The 19,084-nt window shown below is 55.1% G+C and overlaps 1 protein-coding gene across 1 annotated transcript in view; it reads right to left on the minus strand.

The window, feature by feature from the left end:
* Nucleotides 1-18,766, minus strand: part of H6PD (hexose-6-phosphate dehydrogenase/glucose 1-dehydrogenase) — a 29,651-nt gene extending 10,885 nt beyond the window's left edge. The window contains exons 1-3 of the mRNA XM_032394146.1: nucleotides 18,479-18,766; nucleotides 10,005-10,641; nucleotides 8,840-8,957 (exon numbers count right to left, since the gene is read on the minus strand). Of these exons, the coding sequence (XP_032250037.1) occupies nucleotides 8,840-8,957; nucleotides 10,005-10,641; nucleotides 18,479-18,483 (760 nt within the window). The 5' untranslated portion in view covers nucleotides 18,484-18,766. The remainder of the gene's footprint in view (nucleotides 1-8,839; nucleotides 8,958-10,004; nucleotides 10,642-18,478) is intronic.
* Nucleotides 18,767-19,084: the final 318 nt, after the last annotated feature.

Below are 19,084 nucleotides of genomic sequence, written 5' to 3' on the forward strand. Positions count from 1 at the left end.
TGGGGCAAGAAATGAAGCCAGGAGCCCGCTTGTAGGAAGGCACCGTTGTCCTCAGTAGTAGGAGTCTGACTCTTTTGTTCTCAGCCAGAACCTGAGGGTGCAGCTCTGGCCAGCCATGCTAAACCCTGAAAGAGCAGGACAATCCAGCCCAATGGTGCCAGCCCAAATGCCCAAAGCACCCCCTACTGAAACAATGACTGGGCTCCCCCAGCCCCACAGGGTTCTGGTCTTCAGAGTTCTTACAGTATGGTTGAGAAGCATCTGAAGCAGACTCTGCATTGAGCACAGAGCCCGACGCGGGGCTCGATCCCACAACCTCGAGATCATGACCTGAGCCGAAACCAAAACCAGATGCTTAACTGACTGAGCCACCCAGGTGCCCCAGAAATCTCGTGATTTTTAAGTGTGCACAAATAATTGATTTTTTTTTTAAATACTGTGTATCTCAAAGAAATACATATGTGAGCAGACTCTGCCCTGGGCCACATCCTAGCTGGGGTGCTTATCATGAACCAGAGGACAGAGACCCCAACACACAGTTCGTCTGACAATGGTAAGCCCGGCCTGGCAGAAGCAGCGAGTCTGTGATTCAGAAGAGCAGAAATCAAGAACGGATGGAAAGGGCCTTAGAAACTAGGCTGAGAAGTCCGAGGGGCTGTTAAAAGTTCTTGACCTCAGTTAAACAGAATTACCGTGTGATCCAGCAATTTCACTCCTACGTGCACGTGCAACAGAAATGAAAACATACGTGCACGCGGACACACGTACACGAACTACTCCCAACGGCCGAGGAGTAGAAACAACCCAAGTGTCCGTCAGCTGACGAATGGATGAATAAAATGTGGTCTATCCAATATTCTGTTGAATATTACTCACAAGAAAGAAAGAAGGTCTGGTGTGCACGGCCACAGGGATGCACCTGACACCATGCGCTCAGCGAGAGGAGCTGAACACAAAAGGCCACCCACTGCGTGAGGTCACTTAGACGATGTGGCAGGAATCCACAGACAGAGAAAGTGGGTCGGCGGCTGCGTGGGGCTGGGAGGGAATGTGGACGAGGATAAGGGGTACAGGGCTTCTTTTGAGGATGATAAAAACCTTCTAAGATTGACTGTGGTGGATGCACGGCTGTGAATGCTCTAAAATCCCCTGGATTATATGCTTTAAATGGGTAAATTGTCTGATAGGGGAACTGTATTTCGAATAAGACTTTTTAAAGCAAGTGTTAGAGCAGGAAGGGGAACCACGCCAGAGGTGCCGTGGGAAGAGGCCATCTCCAATCTACCTGCAAGACGGGCTTACAGCAAGGGGGCCGGTGGTGATGTAACCAGCAAGACAGCATTCGGGGCAAATGCGGGAAGTAACAAGGGCCACAGCAAATGAAGTAACGGCGAAAACGCAGTCATTAGTCAGGGGATGAGGAAAGGCTGTGTGGGGCCTGGCTGGATCTGAGAGGCCGTTCGGAGTCGTGACCTGGAGTGCGGTCTCTGGAGCCAGGGTGCAGGGTTCAAGTACCCGCTCTGCCGCCTTTCAGCTCTGCAGCCCCACGTGAGCAGCCCTAACTCACACGTAAATGGGGGCTAGTGGCACCCCTCCCTTGTAGGGCTGCCGTGAGCATGAATGAGTTAACACATCTACAGGGCTTGGAACGGTGCCTGGCACACAGGAGTGGCTGGTAGATCCCGGCTAGCATCTGTATTATTATAGGAGCTGCAAGAGAGGGGCTCCGTCATCATCTGGAAATAAAGAAGTCAGAAAACGTAGCTGGTGTTTCCTGAGAGAAATTCAATGACGGTTTATCTTCGAAATTTGCTGAGTCTGCAGTGGTGACATCCAGTGACAATATCGAGAAGGCCGGCTAGAGGTAGAAGACTCGAGCTTGTATAGGCAACGAATGCCAGGGATACACTGGATTTCATCAGATCCAAAATGCCCACGATGGCGAAAGCATCACTGTTTTACAACCACCAAGAAATGGACAGGCCGCTGGCCACGTCGACCACGGCGCCCCATCAGTGGTACACGCAACTTCGGAGATGTTCAAATGTAAAAAAAAAAAAAAAAAAAGTATGTCCTGGAATCAGTGAATTACAGGTTTGAGAGTATAAATGGGATAGTTAAAGCTTTAAGAACAGATGAATTTTTAAAAAAATTTTATTATGTTATGTTAGTCACCATACATCATTAGTTTTTGATATGGTGATCCACGATCCATTGTTTTCATAAAACACCCAGTGCTCCATGCAGTACGTGCCCTCCTTAGTACCCATCACCAGGCTAACCAATCCCCCCTCCCCACTCCCCTCTAAAACCCTGTTTGTCTCTCAGAGTCCATAGTCTTTCACGGTTCATCTCTCCCTCCAATTCTCCCCCCCATTTTTCCCTTCCTTCTCCTAATGTCCTCCATGCTATTCCTTATGTTCCACAAATAATGAAACCATATGATAATTGACTTTCTCTGCTTGACTTATTTCACTTAGCAGAATCTCCTCCAGTCCCATCCATGTTGATGTAAAAGTTGGGTATTCATCCTTTCTGATGGCTGAGTAATAGTCCATTGTATATATGGACCACATCTTTATCCATTCATCTGTTGAAGGGCATCTCGGCTCTTTCCACAGTTTGGCTATTGCAGACATTGCTGCTATGAACATTGGGGTGCATATGGCCCTTCTTTTCACTACATCTGTGTCTTTGGGGTAAATACCCAGTAGTGCAATTGCTGGGTCATAGGGTAGCTCTATTTTTAAATTTTTGAGGCACCTCCACACTGTTTTCCAAAGTGGCTGTACCAACTTGCATTCCCACCAACAGTGTAAGAGGGTTCCCCTTTCTCCACAACCTCTCCAAATGAAAACCACATTGAGATACCACCTTACACCAGTTAGAATAAGAACAGATGAATTTTTGAGGGAGAGAACACAGCAGAGTCCTTAAAAGCCCTGTTATCTGTTTGCTATTCATTAGTTTAGCAAACCCCTCAGTAGCCCTCTTCCTATTTTTATCCTCTCTCAATCCATGGGGAGACTGCATTTCACAGGTTTGCTACCCGCTGTGTAAAAGAGAGCTTCCTCTATTCCTTAATTGCAAGCTTCAGGGGGCGCCCGTGTTTAGCACAGCCTTCCATCCCTTCCCGGTTCCTTCTGCCTTTTCACCCCTCCGGGAGAAGCCACGCGGCCAGCCACAGGCAGGACGTCGAGTCGGGGCCGGCTCTCCTGACCATGCCAACCACTCCATTTTTCCCTAGTGACCACCAATTATCGTGGACTGATTTTTCCTGAAAATGAGCTATTTTGACTCCTGGTATCCTTTCCCAGATTGAAAGTTGAGGGTGAAAAACTCAATGATGTATAAACAAGGGCAGAAAAAAGCTCGACCAGGTTGGACAACTGGAAGCAAGACCCCCATAAACCTGGCTTCCCAATGGCTCAAGTCCAGCGCTACCCAAGATCACAAGATCACAGGATCACCAGCATGAAGACCCACCGGTTTGCCCCTCGCTGTGCTGCCCCTCAAACCTTCATCGGGTAGCATCCCATGGAAGGCGAGAGAAGCTGTGTCCCGCGTCCTTGAAGAAGGCTCCCACGGGGTGCCCGGCTGGCTCAGCCAGTAGAACGTGCAACTCTTGATCTCGGGGTTATGAGTTTGAGCCCCACGTTGGGTGTAGAGATTACTTAAAATCTTAAAAAAAAAAAAGAGGACTCCCACAAACCCCCCAAACAGGCAAGGACAGGAGGGACAGCAGCACCCGGTTCCGGCAAAGCTATAGGAAAACTAGGTATGGACACACTGTTGCAGATGTTCTAGAAAACAGTCTAATAAGATGTAACAGGAGCTATAAAGTCATCTCCACCTTGTGGCCTAGTAACCCCACTTCATAACCATCTTCAAAGGAAAAATATTTTTTTAAATGCTCATAAATGTTCTAGAATGATAGTGGTTGAACACCTTTGTGAATGTGTTAACAACTACTGAATTGTACACTTTAAAAGGGTAAATTTTATGGTACGTGAATTACAACCTAATTTTTTAAAAGCTTGCAACGTACTATTTAAAATAGCAAAAAGTGAAGGGCGCCTGGGTGGCTCAGTTGGTTAAGCGACTGCCTTCGGCTCAGGTCATGATCCTGGAGTCCCAGGATCGAGTCCCGCATCGGGCTCCCTGCTCGGCAGGGAGTCTGCTTCTCCCTCTGACCCTCCTCCTTCTCATGCTCTCTGTCTCTCTCATTCTCTCTCTCAAATAAATAAATAAAATCTTTAAAAAAAAAAAAAAATAAATAAATAAATAAATAAAATAGCAAAAAGTGAAAACAGCCAAAATGCCTCATAATAGGGCAACTCATTTTCCGTGATACAAACAAAACTGAACAGAAATGCAGAACTTATACACTGAACAGACTATTGAAACACGGAAGTTTAAATACATGTTCACGCACATCTATGACAGAGAGACGATACTGGGTGAGGAACGGACGGACACAAAGGGTGTTTCGGACCAACTCGGGGTCTATTCATCCGCCAGCACGGGTCACAGAGAAGTCACGGGGACGGCGCGAACACTGCCACTTCCCCTCCTTGCTGACTTGGAAGAACAGCATTTCCATTTGTAAAGCATTTCCATGTATGTGATTTCATTTAATCCTTAAAACAACCCCGAGAGAGAGAGAGAGAGAGAAAGAGTAATGGGGGTCAGCACCATTATCCAGAGATGTGCTGAGGATGCACCCCTCACAACTGGGACCAGAAACCCCCTCCCCATTGCCTCCATGCCGTGGGAGATCCGGGTTTTCCCAGGAACACATGGAGTTAAGAACAACAAAACTGAAAGCTCGCTGTGCTCCCTCCCAATACCTTTGGGGATAACTAAAAATAAAAAGCGGGGAGGGCCGAGGAGAGAGCAGGCCGGCCGGAGGCTGGGCAGCCTGCCCTGAGCTCACCTTGCAGACAGCCCCGCAGGAGGGGACACGCCAGGCTGGACGGCGGGACAGGTGGCGCGCACCTGGGAGGACCCAGGCTGCCTTGGTCCCTGTGTGAGAGGCACGACCCGGCCATTCCGACCCTCAGGGGTCAGCATGCACCACGCTCCTTCCCCAGTGTGGGAACAGGGACCCTCCCAGGCAGGGACAGCTACACCACCCTCGGGAAGTCTCCCTCTTTCTTCCTGCCAAAAGAAAAAAAAAAAAAGCCTTCCCCCCAGAGGGGAAAGTAGGGCAGCAAAGAGATGCAGAGACGCTCCGAGCACACCCTGGCAGGAAGCCAACCACCAAGGGTCCGTACAGACCCCGCGGCCACAGGCGCAGTGGTCAGAGGCTGGGGTTTGGAGGGGCCACAGACCTTGGATCACATTCCCGCGCCCCCAGAAGAGAGGGCAGCCCAGCCCGGACGGCTGCCCCTCAGGCCACTCGTGACACAGCCCTCCTTCCCGCGGGGCCTCCCAGCGGCCACAATGAGGGCCAGCAGGGGTCATCTCTACCCCGCGGCTGAGTGGCCCAGCCAAGGTCACTCCTCGTACAGCCCAGGGTGCTGCAGCTTCAGGAGACCCCGGCCCCCCAGGGTTTCTGTGACTCTGAGAGCGGTGCCCCAGACGAGACTGAGGGGAGCGGGGGGGAGGTGCCCTGGGACCAGGGAAGGATGCTCTCCCCTCCCTGCTGTCTCTATCCTGCTGTGCGCGCCGGGACACTGCAGCAGACTCGCCCGGGCTCACACGGCCGCGGAGGGGGGGCAGCCAGCCTCACCCACTCGGAAGTTTGGGGGGTGACCTTGCGGCTCAGAAGTCCCCTTCCCGGGGCCTGCAGCAGCTCGGGGCCAGGAGCACTCCGTTCCCCAGGCCTGGCGTGCCACCAGGAGCCGGGCCACTCCGGAGCCTCCCTACACAGGAGTCTGCAAGGGCTGCGCAGACCCTGGCAGCGGTGGGGGATCCGGTGAGGGGATCGGCCCTTCTGAAGCTTCCTGTCAGACTGCTGAGCTCTAAATCCCGCCTCAGAAACATCCAGGCCACGTCCAGCCTCACTGCCGCAGCTGGCCCGCTAAGCACACGGAACCACCGCAAGGCGCCGTGACCCCCCGCAGGAGGGCAGGCCTTCCTCCCGCCCACTTCCCACCCCCAGTCCCAGGAGAAGGCACAGCCCAGGCCTGATGTGCCGGTCACAGGGCTCCCTGGCCATGGGGGGTGGCTGCAGGGCCCACATCTCCTGTCCTCTCTCTCCAGCCTGAACTAACGTCTGTCTATAAGGGGCCCCCTGAGGGACGGGCTCCAAAGCATCACCCCGAGGGGACAGTGAGGATCAGTGTTTGGGCCTCCAGAGCTGCACCAGGCTACTTTCTCGGCATGCAGAGAATGCTCATCCTTCTGGGTCCCCAAGGCCCAGGCGACAGGGAGAACTCACTGTTGCCAGAGGCCCCAGTTGCTATGGGGATGAGCACAGTAGCAGGAAGTCAGCCCTTGTTACCCTGGTCTGGGCCCGAGCATGCAACTGGCAGGCAAACAGGCCGACCAAGGAGATCCAACCCCCAGGACAGCTGCAGTCCCACCGGCCATCTCCGACAAGGACAGGCAGCTGACCCAGCCGGCTGGCCACACCCTTACTGGTCCCAAGCCCCTCAGGGGCCAGTGGGTCCCCTGCCGCCTGCCTGCTCTGGGTCTCTCTGTGCCTCCGGGTTGAACTGAAAAAAGTCTTGTGCTCTGGGTCATGGCAGCAGTGAGACCTTCCCCTCAGAACCCACACCCTGCAGGCAGCTGGGCCTCTGCTCTGGTCCCACCCAGCAGCCCTGAAGGCAGAGCCACTGTGCCCTCCCTCCTGGACCTCAGCTGTCTCCCGCTATCCAAACCTGAGCTTCCCCCTGCCTCAGGCCAGGCCTTGGCCAATAGACCTGCCCAGGCCACTGCCTGCCTTTCTGTCGTGACTTCTCCTTTCCTTTCTCCAAAATCCAAAAGTACCTTTGCTGGGATAAGCAGGCCTGCAATTTGCCTGGCCCCTGGCTCCGTAGGGATCCCGCCGAACAACAACAACAACAACAACAACAACAACAACAACAACAAAACCTACAAATGACATCAGAAACCAAAAGGGAAATGGCGTGGGAGGGTTGGAAGGAATAAAGGGCAACAGTACAACTGGTAACTCCAGACATCACAGCTCTTCCCCAGCCCAGGGTGGGCACAGGAACTACTTGCCAGAAACGGGGGCGGCAGGGGAGGTCCCGGTGTCCCAGCCCTGCCGGTGGCTGAGCCAAGTCCAGGCAGAGACTGGAGCCGGCCTACAGAAGGGTGACAGCGGCACCTTCCCATCCCGCCCCACGCTCTCAGCGCCAGATCTGAAGTTCACCTCTCTGCAGATGAAGCAAGAGCAAGGCCCAGCGCTCACCCCCACAAGGACACAGGCACGAGGAGGAAACCCTCCCCTGAGCCCCTGCTGAGGACAGGAGGGAAATATGGAAGGGTCAGGGCAGGTTCCTGAGACCCACAAAGGCTCAGTGCAGTGGGGAGAGGGCCTCTGTTCTGGTATGGGCTCCGGATTGGAGAAAGCGAGCGCCCCTCAAGGACAGCAATGCCCTCAGGCCTGGCTCACGGAGCCCGGCCCCAGGCCCCCACCCCCCACTGCCTGCCTGTGTCACTCATTTTGGAGTCTGTACCAAGATACCCTCTCCCAGTGAACCTCACACCCTCACACAGAGCCTCCAGCACTGGATACACACTTGAAGAGGAAGGGAGAGAAGCTGGAGAGAGCAACCAAGGGAAGGAGAAAGAAGAAGAGGAAAAGGCAAATAGAAGGAGACAGACCTCCCAGACCCCCATCTGGGTCTGAAGGCCCAGGGGCACACTGTGGGGTGGGGACAGTGGCCCCGGGCACTCCAGCTCAGACTGCAGAGAGCAGCGAGCGGGACGGACTGGGTGCAGAGCCAGACCATACCCCGAGGACCTGGCCCCACCACTTCCTGCCCCGGGACCTTGGGCACATCACCAAACCACATCTGTAGGTGGGAGCTAACAATAGGACCCAGCTCATTCGGCCACTGGGGGGACTGACATAAGAAGAATTAGCTTTTACTGTCTTGGGTAAGAACGGACGCCTTGACCATAACAACACGCTCCCAACAGGTGGGGAGCCCCGGGGAGCCTCAGGGGCTGCTGCTGGCATCGACATGCCACCTCACCGATGAGCAAGTGATGGGTTGAGGCCACCCGGCAGGGACAGGCCCCACGCCCCCAGGTCACCACTGCTCATTCGTTCGGTGTTTATTCGGACGTCTGACGTGGTGCCGGGAGCCAGAGAGGGGCCCGGCGCCCAGGGTCTGGTGAGAGAGGCGCACTGGGCCCAGAGGAGACCCAGGAAAGCCTGGAGGGCGGAGAAGGGAGGCACGTGGCGCTCTGAGGGCCTGAGGGGAGTGGACCTTGTCGAGCAGGCCCCTGAGCAAAGCTCCCCGAGAGAGCGGCAGCCGAGCTAGGAACCGACAAACAGGAGGGATGGAGGTGAGGAGCAGGTGAGGAGAAGCCTCGAGGCAGACGGTGCCACCTGCACAAAGTCTGAGGAGCCCTCACGCAGCTCGGAGGGTCTGCACCACGTCCACGTAAGACTCAGGTTACCTGCCAGGTCTGTGTTCCCTGAAGGCAGGGAGCACCACGCGGGGCTCTGCCTGCAGACCCCCCAGGGGTTAGCACGGTCCAGACCTGGGCACACGGCAGGCCCTGGAGGGAGACCACACGCCAGCACAAACCTCCCTCTGAGAAGCACCAGCCAAGGCGCAGACGCTGGGCAGAGATCCTCCAGCCCTGCCTGACCCAACACCTCACCAGGCGCAGGGCAGGTGGGGGCCTCGGAGCGGGGGGACCACTCACGCACCCTCTGCATCCACGGTCTCCTTCATGACGATCTCCACCCGCTCCACGTGGTGCCGGTTCCAGAGGCCGTCCAAGGCCTTGCGGTTCTGGTCTCGGAAAGGCAGGATCTGAGCAACGGCCTGCCAGGGAAGGAGACCGGTTATGCTGCCGGTTCTCAGGGTGAAGAAGGAATCCTGACCCTAAGGAAAGGCCCCAACTTCTCTAACCCTGCTCAGAGAAGATGCTTTCAGGCGCCATTGTCCCTGGGCCTTAGGACTTCACAGCTCCATACAGACTCCAAAAACTGTTAAGTGACCTCCACAAGGGTATCCAGCTTTTTATTTTGCAAGGAAAAAAAAATATTTAAGATTACTTACCTTCTATTACCGTCAACTTTTCATGAAAGATATTTTAACACCAAAAATGGAGCAAGAAAAACTTCAGACTGGATACATTCAGGAAGTGTTCTCTTCTCATTTTCCCAGAAACAAGAGAACACCTCACCAGGTCAGATGCAGGTCTGAGGCACACTCTGGGAACCTTGCAGCTCCAAACAGGGCTGGCTAGAAGGTGATGCCTCTGTCCTGGAAGACTATGAGGTGCCCACCCACAGGGTCCTGGGTTCACCAGCCTGGTCCACACCAGAGAAGACCGCGCAGTATGCCCTCTGCTGCGGTTTCTAGGAAAAGATGTTCCGGAGGCACTCGGAGGGCATGCTCAGAGTGAAGTGGCCAGCCGGCCCGCATCACCCAGGAGCTCAGCCCCAGGCTCCACAGAACCTGGCTGGGAAGAATGGACTTAGGGTCCCTGCTCACTGTAGGATCTTGTTACCAGCCTTCTGGCTCAAAACAAAACTCAGGAAGACAGAGATACTGAAAAAGGGCAGATGGGTGTGAAGTTAGTTCCCACACCACGACCCACTGGAAGCCAGGCCGACACCTGCACAGAGGACTCAGGGCAATGAGAAACAAAGCTCTGGCTGCGTGCACAAGGGCCACGCATCCTGCCCTTGCTGCTCGGCTTTTCCTTCAGCCTCTCACCACTTGCCCACCTTTAGGACAACCACGGGAGCTCCGATTTCACAATGGCTCGGGGCCTCATCCCACAAGCACCAGTGTGGCTCTGTCCATGGGGTCCACCCACGTCCAGCTCACTCCAACCCTGGCAAGCTCCCCGCTGAAGCTCACCTGCTTGCCCAGGTAATGGTCCACCCGGTACATCTCCTCCTCTTGGAAAAAGCTCCCAAGTTCCGTGGCCAGCTGCTGGGCTGAGAGGCGGTCGTGGCCAAAGGGCTTCTCCAGGACAACCCGCAGCCAGGCACCCGGGCCCGGGCGGCAGCTGCTGTTGATGCTGCGAGCAATATCCGCATAGGCGAAGGGTGGCACCGAGAAGTAGAAAACCCTGCCGGCCTCCCGGAGGCCTTTGTGTTCGAGCTGTGCTTCAATGTCCTTGCTCAGGGCCATGTAGTCTTCACTCGTCCTCAGATGGCGGTATTGGCTCAGCTGCTGGAACTGGCCCCTGAGTTGGGCACAGCGCCCGGGCACCATGTCCTCGGGGCAGGAGAGGGACTCCAGGACCTTGGTGATGAACTCCTGGCCCTGCTTGGTGGACGTGAGGGCAGCCCCATGGAAGCTGAAACTGTAGCCCTTCCCCACCTCATCCAGGTACAGCTGGAACAGTCCCTGCCATAAGTATTTTTTGGCCAGGTCCCCAGTCGCTCCCAGCAGGATAACGGAGACATGTCCCTGGAGCTCCTGGGCCTGCAGGCAAGCCACAAAGGCCATGCACATCGCCACTGTGAGCATCTTCCAACAGCCAGGGCGCCTGGGCAGAGGTAAGACAGACAAGGAACAAGGAAGGATCAGACATGGTTCAGGTGGCTGGGATGTGGAGGTAAACACATCTCTAGGCTATCAAACATTTCCTGCCTGGCAAAAAACCACCACGTGTTTTTTCTCAGAAAAATGTTATAATCCCATAGCTTGCCCCTCCCTCCGCAGCAGCTTGGCTTCTGTGCCAGGAAGCTGGTGGGTAGCCTACCCTGTAAACAGGGACTATGGCCGGGAAGGTGGTAGGCCACTTGCTAGAGACGGGCCACTGTGCTGCAGGAAGCACCAGGGAGGCCCGCAGGGCGGCCACGGGATTGGAGCTGTCCACTCTCTGACCACGGCCAGTCTCGTCCATGAGCGCAGGGCACCAGGACCATCGGGGCAGCTCAGGAATAGGCAGCAGGCCCTCCGGTGATGGCTGGAACTACGAGAAGATATGCTCAGCCCCTCTCACTCCTCCCTTTGCTTTTCCCATGTCCACTGGGCTCCAAGCACAAAACAATGACTAGTAACTGCTACAGTGTAGTGATCAAAAACATAGACGCTGGGGGCGCCTGGGTGGCTCAGTCAGTTAAGAGTCCGTCCAACTCTTGGTCTCAGCTCAGGTCTTGGTCTCAGGGACATGAGCTCAGGCCCCACACTGGGCTCCATGCTGGGTGTGAGTCCTACTTTAAATTAACTAATTAATTAAAATAAAATAATAAAATAAAAACATAGTCTCTGGAACCGACTGAGGTTGAATCCCAGCTCAACTCCTTACTGTTGGACCTTGGACAATTACTTAGCCTCTCCATACCTCAGTTTCCTCATCTGAAGTGGGGGTAACAGTGACCTACGCCATACGGTTAGTATAAGGACAAATGAGTTAGTATTTATAAATGCTCAGGACACCGCCTACCACCCAGGAAGGACTACAGAAGCAATGTGGTCTGCAAATGACAACATCAACACTGAACTAAGTCCTTATGCGCAGAAGATCTAGTGCGTCCAGAGAAAAGCTCTGAAAAAACACCAGTGGAGTGGATACTATGATCGCTTCCCTTCTGCAGGGAGCAAAGCTGAGGCTCGGGTGGTGAAGGGGCCCGGGAGAGGAAGCGGGGAGCCGGAAAGGCACCAGGCTCTCTGGCCCCCACGCTGCCACCCCGCAAGCGCATGCCGCAGCCTCCCCGAGGGGAGCCTCACATCTTGGCTGGTTTCCAGCCTCATTTAAAGCAGCTGACACGTATGAAAGGGCAGAGGCCTCGGACCTGCCACAAATGCACCAGAGGCCTTGCTTTCACTTGCCTTCTGTTCTGACCAAGGCTGTGGGGCTTAATGTGCCCCATTCTTACTCTGCGGCTCTCCTGTTCCAGTTTCCCAGCAAGGCCCGTGCTTTGAGGGAAAGGGAGAAGTGGTGACGGGGAAAGTAATCATGGTCAGCAACTCGGCTCTCAGAAATAGTGGGACAATGGAGCCCAGCCTGGGGCGCTGGAGCAGGGAAGGAGGATTCAAGATTACTGACAGCAGGCGTTTCCAGATGAAGGAGTAACGCGACCCTCAACGATGAGGCTCTAATCTGTTGTTCGGGTAGGGAAACTGAGGTTTAGAGAGATACCTGGCCAGCCTACCTTCCTGCATCCCTATACTGTCCTCCATCTTGAGGGACCGGAGCTGCCCTCTGACTGACAGCAGCACCCCGCACCCCACTTCTCCCTCTGCTTCTTCCTCATCTCTCTCAGTCAGCAGCCAAACCAAGGTGAGGGTCCAACAGCAGTATCTGCATACCAGACATTTCCACTACTGGGGCTTTAACCGGAGGATCCAGGGACCAGCTGCGTGGCCTCCCAGGCTTCCCCGTCCACTCCCTTCACCTGCACACTCACTCCCAAATCAGATGGGCCACAGGACCACTCTACTTTCTTCTCCTGCTTCCCAATCCCCGTCCTTGGCCCTTCATGCATTTCTTCCTGAACTGGCAATCGCCCCTGTCTGGAGGGAAGAAAAAGCTGCAAGGTCAGTGCGGGAAAGAGGCAACGAGAAATCTGAAGCCCAGAGAACAGCCTGGAGAAGGAGGAGCCTCCAGCTGGCAAGCTGCATCTCAGAGCTCCTGATCCGGTACGGGCAGCCAGGGCCCTGGACGTGCCGGGCACAAGAGGAGGAGCTCAGGAACCTCAGAGCCCGGACAGGCAGGCGAGAGAGCCCCAAGGGCCAGTACCTCGACCCCCACCCCGGAAGACTGCAGAATCGGCATGTCCCAAAGCCGGAGCCCCCAGTCACTGTGCTCAGCAGCTTCCTCAGTCAAATGGGGGAACGTGGCACTTGGGGCAGAGGACCAGGCTCAAGACCTCCTCCCAGCTGTGGGATCTACTTAAGTCACCTACTCAGTTTGGGCCCACATTTCCTAACTATGAAACAGGGCCAATAGCACCGAACTAAAAGGGGGGTTGGAAGGATGAGCTGTGGTGACCCGGGTGACAACTCCCTATGCAGATGTTAACCACCTTTGCTAAACGGAAGGCCCCTCGTGGCTCCGAAGGGCACAAGGCCACTGCTGTCGGGAGAACCTGCGCACGCCCCTGCTCTCGGGGGCTGCAGGAGGCAGCGCGGAGGAGCAAACTGGCTCTCACGTCCCACTCCCAGCCCGGGCCCGACGCCCTGCCCTGAGGGGGGGCAGACAGCAACGGGTACAGCTGTCCTCCCCGCTGCCCCGACAGGGACACAAACAGGCTCAGAGAAGCCGCCCACCCAAGTCAAGAACGGGGCCCCAGGGGCGCCTGGGTGGCTCAGTCGGTTAAGGGGCTGCCTTCGGCTCAGGTCATGATCTCAGGGTCCTGGGATCGAGCCCCGCATCGGGCTCCCTGCTCGGCGGGGAGCCTGCTTCTCCCTCTCCCACTCCCCCTGCTTGTGTTCCTGCTCTCGCTGTCTCTGTCAAATAAATAAAAATCTTAAAAAAAAAAAAAGAAAAAAGAACGGGGCCCCAGCCCACGAGCAGGGGTGAGGCAACAGGGAAAGCAGATGGCTCGCACGCATCCCCCGGGGCCGTCTGCGGCATGGCCTCCCACCTCTGCACCGGCTCCCGGAGGACCGGCCCAAGGACGCCTCCTAAAGTTACACGCTGAAGTGAGCCCCGAGCACGGAGGTGGCCTTCCAACAGCTGGCACTGCCGTGAACGGCTTCTGTTTTTAATGAGTAAGTAAATAAGAAAACCACTGGTGAAAAGTTTGAGGAGCTCCGGCCTAGGCCTTGGTTCCTCGTCTGCGACAGAAGAGGCTTCGCTGGAGGACAGCCCCTTCGCTGCCCCCAGATCGCGTGCTCCCCATGGAGGGGGACAAGCCCTCTATTATCAGGGAGATGCCAGCGCTCCGCCTTTGCAAGGGGCAGTTCAGGGCTCAGCACCTTAGACCTGGGCGGGCGGCAGGGCCAGGGAAAGAGGACTCAACAGGAAATGAGGGGCTGATAACTACGTGTCACTCAGAAGCTCAGACAAAACTCTCTGTAGCCCTAACTTAAGCGTGTGGAGGGTGCAATTTCATTTACAACAATTCTTATTGAAGGTACTTGCCAGAAACACACTACACCCCGGAAGCGCAGGTGCCGTGGGGGCCGCCTCCGGGGAGGAGAAAAGACCTTCTTCGGACAGGCTCATCTTGGCGGCAGGCCTGACGGGGCACATGGCCACAGCCCTGGGCAGCTTTCAGGCCCCCAACCCAGCCGGAGGGGTGCCCGTCAGGCATCCTGGGGGACTCACCTTTTAAAGTACAGCTCTGCCAACATTCCCAAAGCTGGGAGCGCTGACCTGGCCAGCCGGAGGGTTTGGATCAGAATCAGGGTTCCAGTCTTTGTTTCCGGGGAGCACCCCTGCAGCCGGGCCTGACCCGTCCTAGCACGGACGCAGCGTGTGCTGGGGCTCCGGGGGCAGGGCGGTGTCTGGTAAACCACAGGAGGAAACAGCTCTGGTCCTCTCTTCCCAGCACACAAGGGGCGGGAGAAAGGAGCGGGGAGCTAAAGGTCAGTGGCTGCTGCAGCCCTGTTCCCTTTCCCCATGCCACACTGACACCTCTGACCTCTACCTTCTGTTTGCCAAGCAGGAAGGAGGGAAGTTTTCTTCAAATCACAGCCTGGGAGTTTGGAACTGTCGAAAGAACATGTGGGAGTAAACAAGAGTTCAAACTGAAGATCATTTCTAACCAAAGCGGGAGGGGATGTGCCCAGTCCCCTCTATAATCACTCACTCAAGCGTTTTTCCTGCACTCTCCTTGTTCGGGCCCATGGGCACCAAACACGGCCATGCAAGCCAAGCCCTTCAGCTGCTGTGAGACCTGTACCCCTTCCCTACTTGTTCCCCTTGGGGCTAGACTGGGGACAAGAGTTGCAAGATCAGACTCTGGGGCCCCTTTCCCTCCCTGATCTCAGAGAATCCTTAGACCCATCACCTCTTTAGGTGCCTCGGGTCCCTGTGACCCCGGGGGGTGCTGCAGCCGCCTTGTACCGCACACAAGATTCAACTGCTGCATTTGCAGGAATTTTTCAAGCCAGCTATTAAACACAGCCATTATTAAAAACCAAATCGCACAAGTTTATAACCAAATAAATTGTATTAAAAACAAAAGCAATAAATACTTATTATTGCTCATCATTTCCTAATTATTTGACTACATTTTACTCTCCACCTGTGCTCTTGACATTATTGACATCTACTGTATCTGTAAGATGAAGATATTCTGTACTGGGGTGTTTGCAATGGCCAGCGCAGGAATATTGCACCACAGATACTGGCAAATGCTGTAAATCAGGCTTCCTCCCCATCACCAACCCCCACCCTCCGGAGTCGTTACACATTTACCAGCACACACCACCAGGTCTTCATCTCCATTCCAGGCTTTCTGCCCCTCAACTCCAGGCTCAGCCAATCCGCTGCTACTCTGACACCGTTAGCTGGATGCCCACGAGACTCACTATGTTCAAAATGGAACGGACTTCTCCGCCAACCTGCTCCAGATGCAGATTTCCCCAGCCTCAGTAAATGGCAACTCTAACCTTCCAGGTGCTGAGGGCAGAAACTTGGGGGGGGGGTGTCATCCAATCTGTTAGGAAATCCTGTAATTTCTATCATCAAAAAAAACAACTACTCACCACCTTCCACAACTGCACTCTGCTTCTAACCACCATCGCCTCTGTCTGGATTACTGTAGGAACCACCTAATTGGCCTCCCGTTTCTGCTCTTCCCTGAACAAGACGCTCAGTGGCCTTTTTATGGCCTCCTACCCATTACCTCCTTGATCTCTTCTGCCAGTTGCCCCTCTCTGGGCTCCAGCCTCCCATCCTCCTACCTCAGGGCCTTTGTACTTGCTGTTTGCTCTGCCTGGCCTACTTTTCCCTGCCGATGTCCACGCGGTTCACTCCCTCACTGACTTGAATTCTTTGTTGAAATGTCACCTTCTCCGTGAGGCTTCCTCAGCCGACTCCGTAAAACCGCAAACCTCCCACCTCCATCTCACTCCCTGCTTTCTCTCCGCAGTACGTATCAGTCTCTAATATACTGTCTGTGGAAAGTGTATTTGTTGGGTTTATTCTCTGTTGCCCCTCCCCTCAAGAATGTGAGTGCCGACCAGGGCAGGGGGTTTTGTGCTTATCTTCAGTATCCAAAACAGGGCCCGGCACACAGAAGGTGCACTCTAAGTATGTGCTGAACGAACAAATAAACCCCATCTGTAGAAGACCCCTGTCACCTGTGCAGGTGCTCTCTGCATCGGAATGGTGGCATGAAGGAAGACACGCCTCCTGCTGACCTCGAGTGCTGTGACATAGTACACAGCTTCCTGTCACACTATTAATAATAAAAGAGACATTTACAAGTATTTCACTATACACCGGATACGAGAGCTTCACATTTATCCCTGGAGTTAAATTCTTGCCAAAACCTATGAGACAGGTACCACTATTATGCCCATTTTTAGAATGAGTACAGAGGAAACCAAGGTGGCACAGGGGAAAATGACTGAAGGACGGGCAGCTCAGAGGTGATCAGATGTGAATGCGGGCAGTCTGGCTTCAGCACTGACCTCCCACCTACCAGGAAAACGCGGACCACAACCCCAAGCGGTGAAATTTAAAACACTGTATTGGTGTGGACACCGATTCTGCTCCTCTAAGAGACTGGAACAACGGTGGTGTATATAGTCTACTTCTCTCACGTGTTGCAACCACAGAGTAGGAAAACAAGTCGATAAGAAGCGCAAAATGAGGCAATCCATATAAAGCACGTGGCAGATACTTGGCATACAGCAAGCGCCCGAGAAATGTTAGCTTCTATCATTATTAAACCAACAGCATCATGGGTAAAGGTACTTTTCTTGCTAGCTTCTTGGAACTGCTACAAGATTAATTAAGCAGCCCACAACAGAAAAAATGCCAAGGAACAGCTCATCAACAGCTTCATGACCTTCCAATCATACTGATGAAAAATCAAAGAAATATCATGCTAAAAAGGTTCAAAGTCCCCACTCCAGCCCTTGAGGGATTTATAATCTGGCCTAAAGAATAGGGGCATAAACCCCTTCACTCTGTAGCCATAGGCCTTTCACCTAACTACCCAGGGCCTCTTCTCCAGTTGTGAAATGGGGATCCATCTGCCTCATTTCAACACTGGGCCAAAAAAACCCAGATCATGGCTGTGAAAATACTTTAGGGGGCAATAGTGTTAAGAGCTCTCCCAGACAGAGAGCCACCTGGCTCCCAACTCAAGGAAGCAAAAAGCAAAACGAGACTTCCTGCTCTGCCCCTGGGTTAGGGTCTGGTAGAAATCACGGGGAAATCTGGCATCAATGACATCTTACCTTGTTCAAATTCCATGAATAAAGTGAGAAGTGGCTAGGCCACTGATGACCAAAGGTGCCTCTTGGCTTCCCTTTTAGATGACCTAAAACCATCTGACTGTAAGAGTAACTTAGTGAACCCCAGTATTTGGATAAAAATAACTTGAATGTTTGCCTAGAGTGGTTATTTGTGGGGCAGTCATGTACCTCAAAGAAAAGTTTCACAAAGTACTCTGAGAAATGAGCTCTGTTCATGCCAAACAAGGAGCATTTTTATCTCAGGTGGTCCTAAAACTTACCAAAAGATTAGCCTCATAAGCTCAAAAAGTCTAAGCACCAGCCATCACTGCAGAGAATGTAGAAAATAATTTAAAATATGCCCACTCTACACCAGTCTCCCCTAATTTGTTCCCTTTCATGAGCCACAGGCCCCGTTGGGAGGACAGGGGGTTGGGTGGGCAAAGAATTTAGGTCTATGTTCTTTCCAGAAGTTCTCATTTCCGACTACATTCAAGTTTAAGTGAGCTGATTTTCAGGGATGCAGATAGATCCACTTCTGGAAAACTATTCACTGGATCGGTGTCTTGCAAACGCTGATTGGAACCTGAGGGCTAATGCCAAAGATGAAGCTGATCCCAGGGGAAAAAAAGCACCGGGAGTTCCTCCTCTCACTGAACCAACTTCCAGAAAGCCTAGGAAAAGGAACGCCGCTGGCCCTTCTAACTAGCCTCGAGGGGCCTGGCTGCCCCCTGCAGCCAAGGGATCTGCAGGGGAGGAAGTGAACGATATTTTGAGGGCGCGGGGCTGGGAGGGAACTCGGGCGGGCTGTGGCCCCCGCCGGAGCCGGAGTCCGAGCACAGACGCGAGATGATTCCCGGCAAAAGGCCCGAGGAGCTCCCGCCGCGCGCGCCCAGCCTCCCGGGCCGCGGGGCCCAGCGATCTCGGGCTCGGCCCCGCGCGGGCGCGCAGCCGCCGGCCGCCTACCAACAACGCCCGCGGCCGAAGCAGCCGGAGACCCAGCGGGGGAGGCAGCTTACTTCATCTCGCCCGTCAGAGCCGGCCGCTTCTCCGGGAAATGTCGGCGGCGGCGCGGGGCGCGCGGCGCGACGGGCCGGGCTCGGGCCAGGCTGGGGCCCCGCGCATCCTCTTCCGCAGGCGCGGCCCGCCCCGACAGGTGCGCGTCACGCGGCCCCGCGTCGGACGCGCGCTCGGGTTTCGCCGAGAGGAGCCGGGGGCGACGGGGGCGGAGGGCGCGGGGCCAAGTCCGCCCGGCCGCCCCTTCCCTGCCCGACCCGAGCCTCGTCAGGCCCGGCAGCGCGGGGGGTCCCCAGACCACCGCGGCCTCGGCGCGCGCGCGCGCAGTCGGCTCCCGGGCGAGGGGCGCGGGGCGGAGGCGCACGCGAAACCACGCCCCCTAGCTCGGGGTCGCCCGGAGGGTGGGGGGAGGCGGGGCCTCCCGAACGGTTTCTTGGTTAGCGTGGATAGGGCGGGACTTCAGAGCCAAGTGGGCGGGCAAGCGGCTCTCCGCGGTCCGGTCGGCCGCGCTGGGTGCTGCGGGGCTTCCGAGGGGCTCCCTGTGAGACGCTCGAGTGGCCGGGGGAAGTGGTTGTGTCATGGAGGAAGCCGGGCGGCCGGGTGGCTGG

The sequence above is a fragment of the Phoca vitulina genome, unplaced genomic scaffold, assembly GCF_004348235.1.
Source record: "Phoca vitulina isolate PV1807 unplaced genomic scaffold, GSC_HSeal_1.0 scaffold2, whole genome shotgun sequence".
In the NCBI taxonomy this organism is placed as follows: domain Eukaryota; kingdom Metazoa; phylum Chordata; class Mammalia; order Carnivora; family Phocidae; genus Phoca; species Phoca vitulina.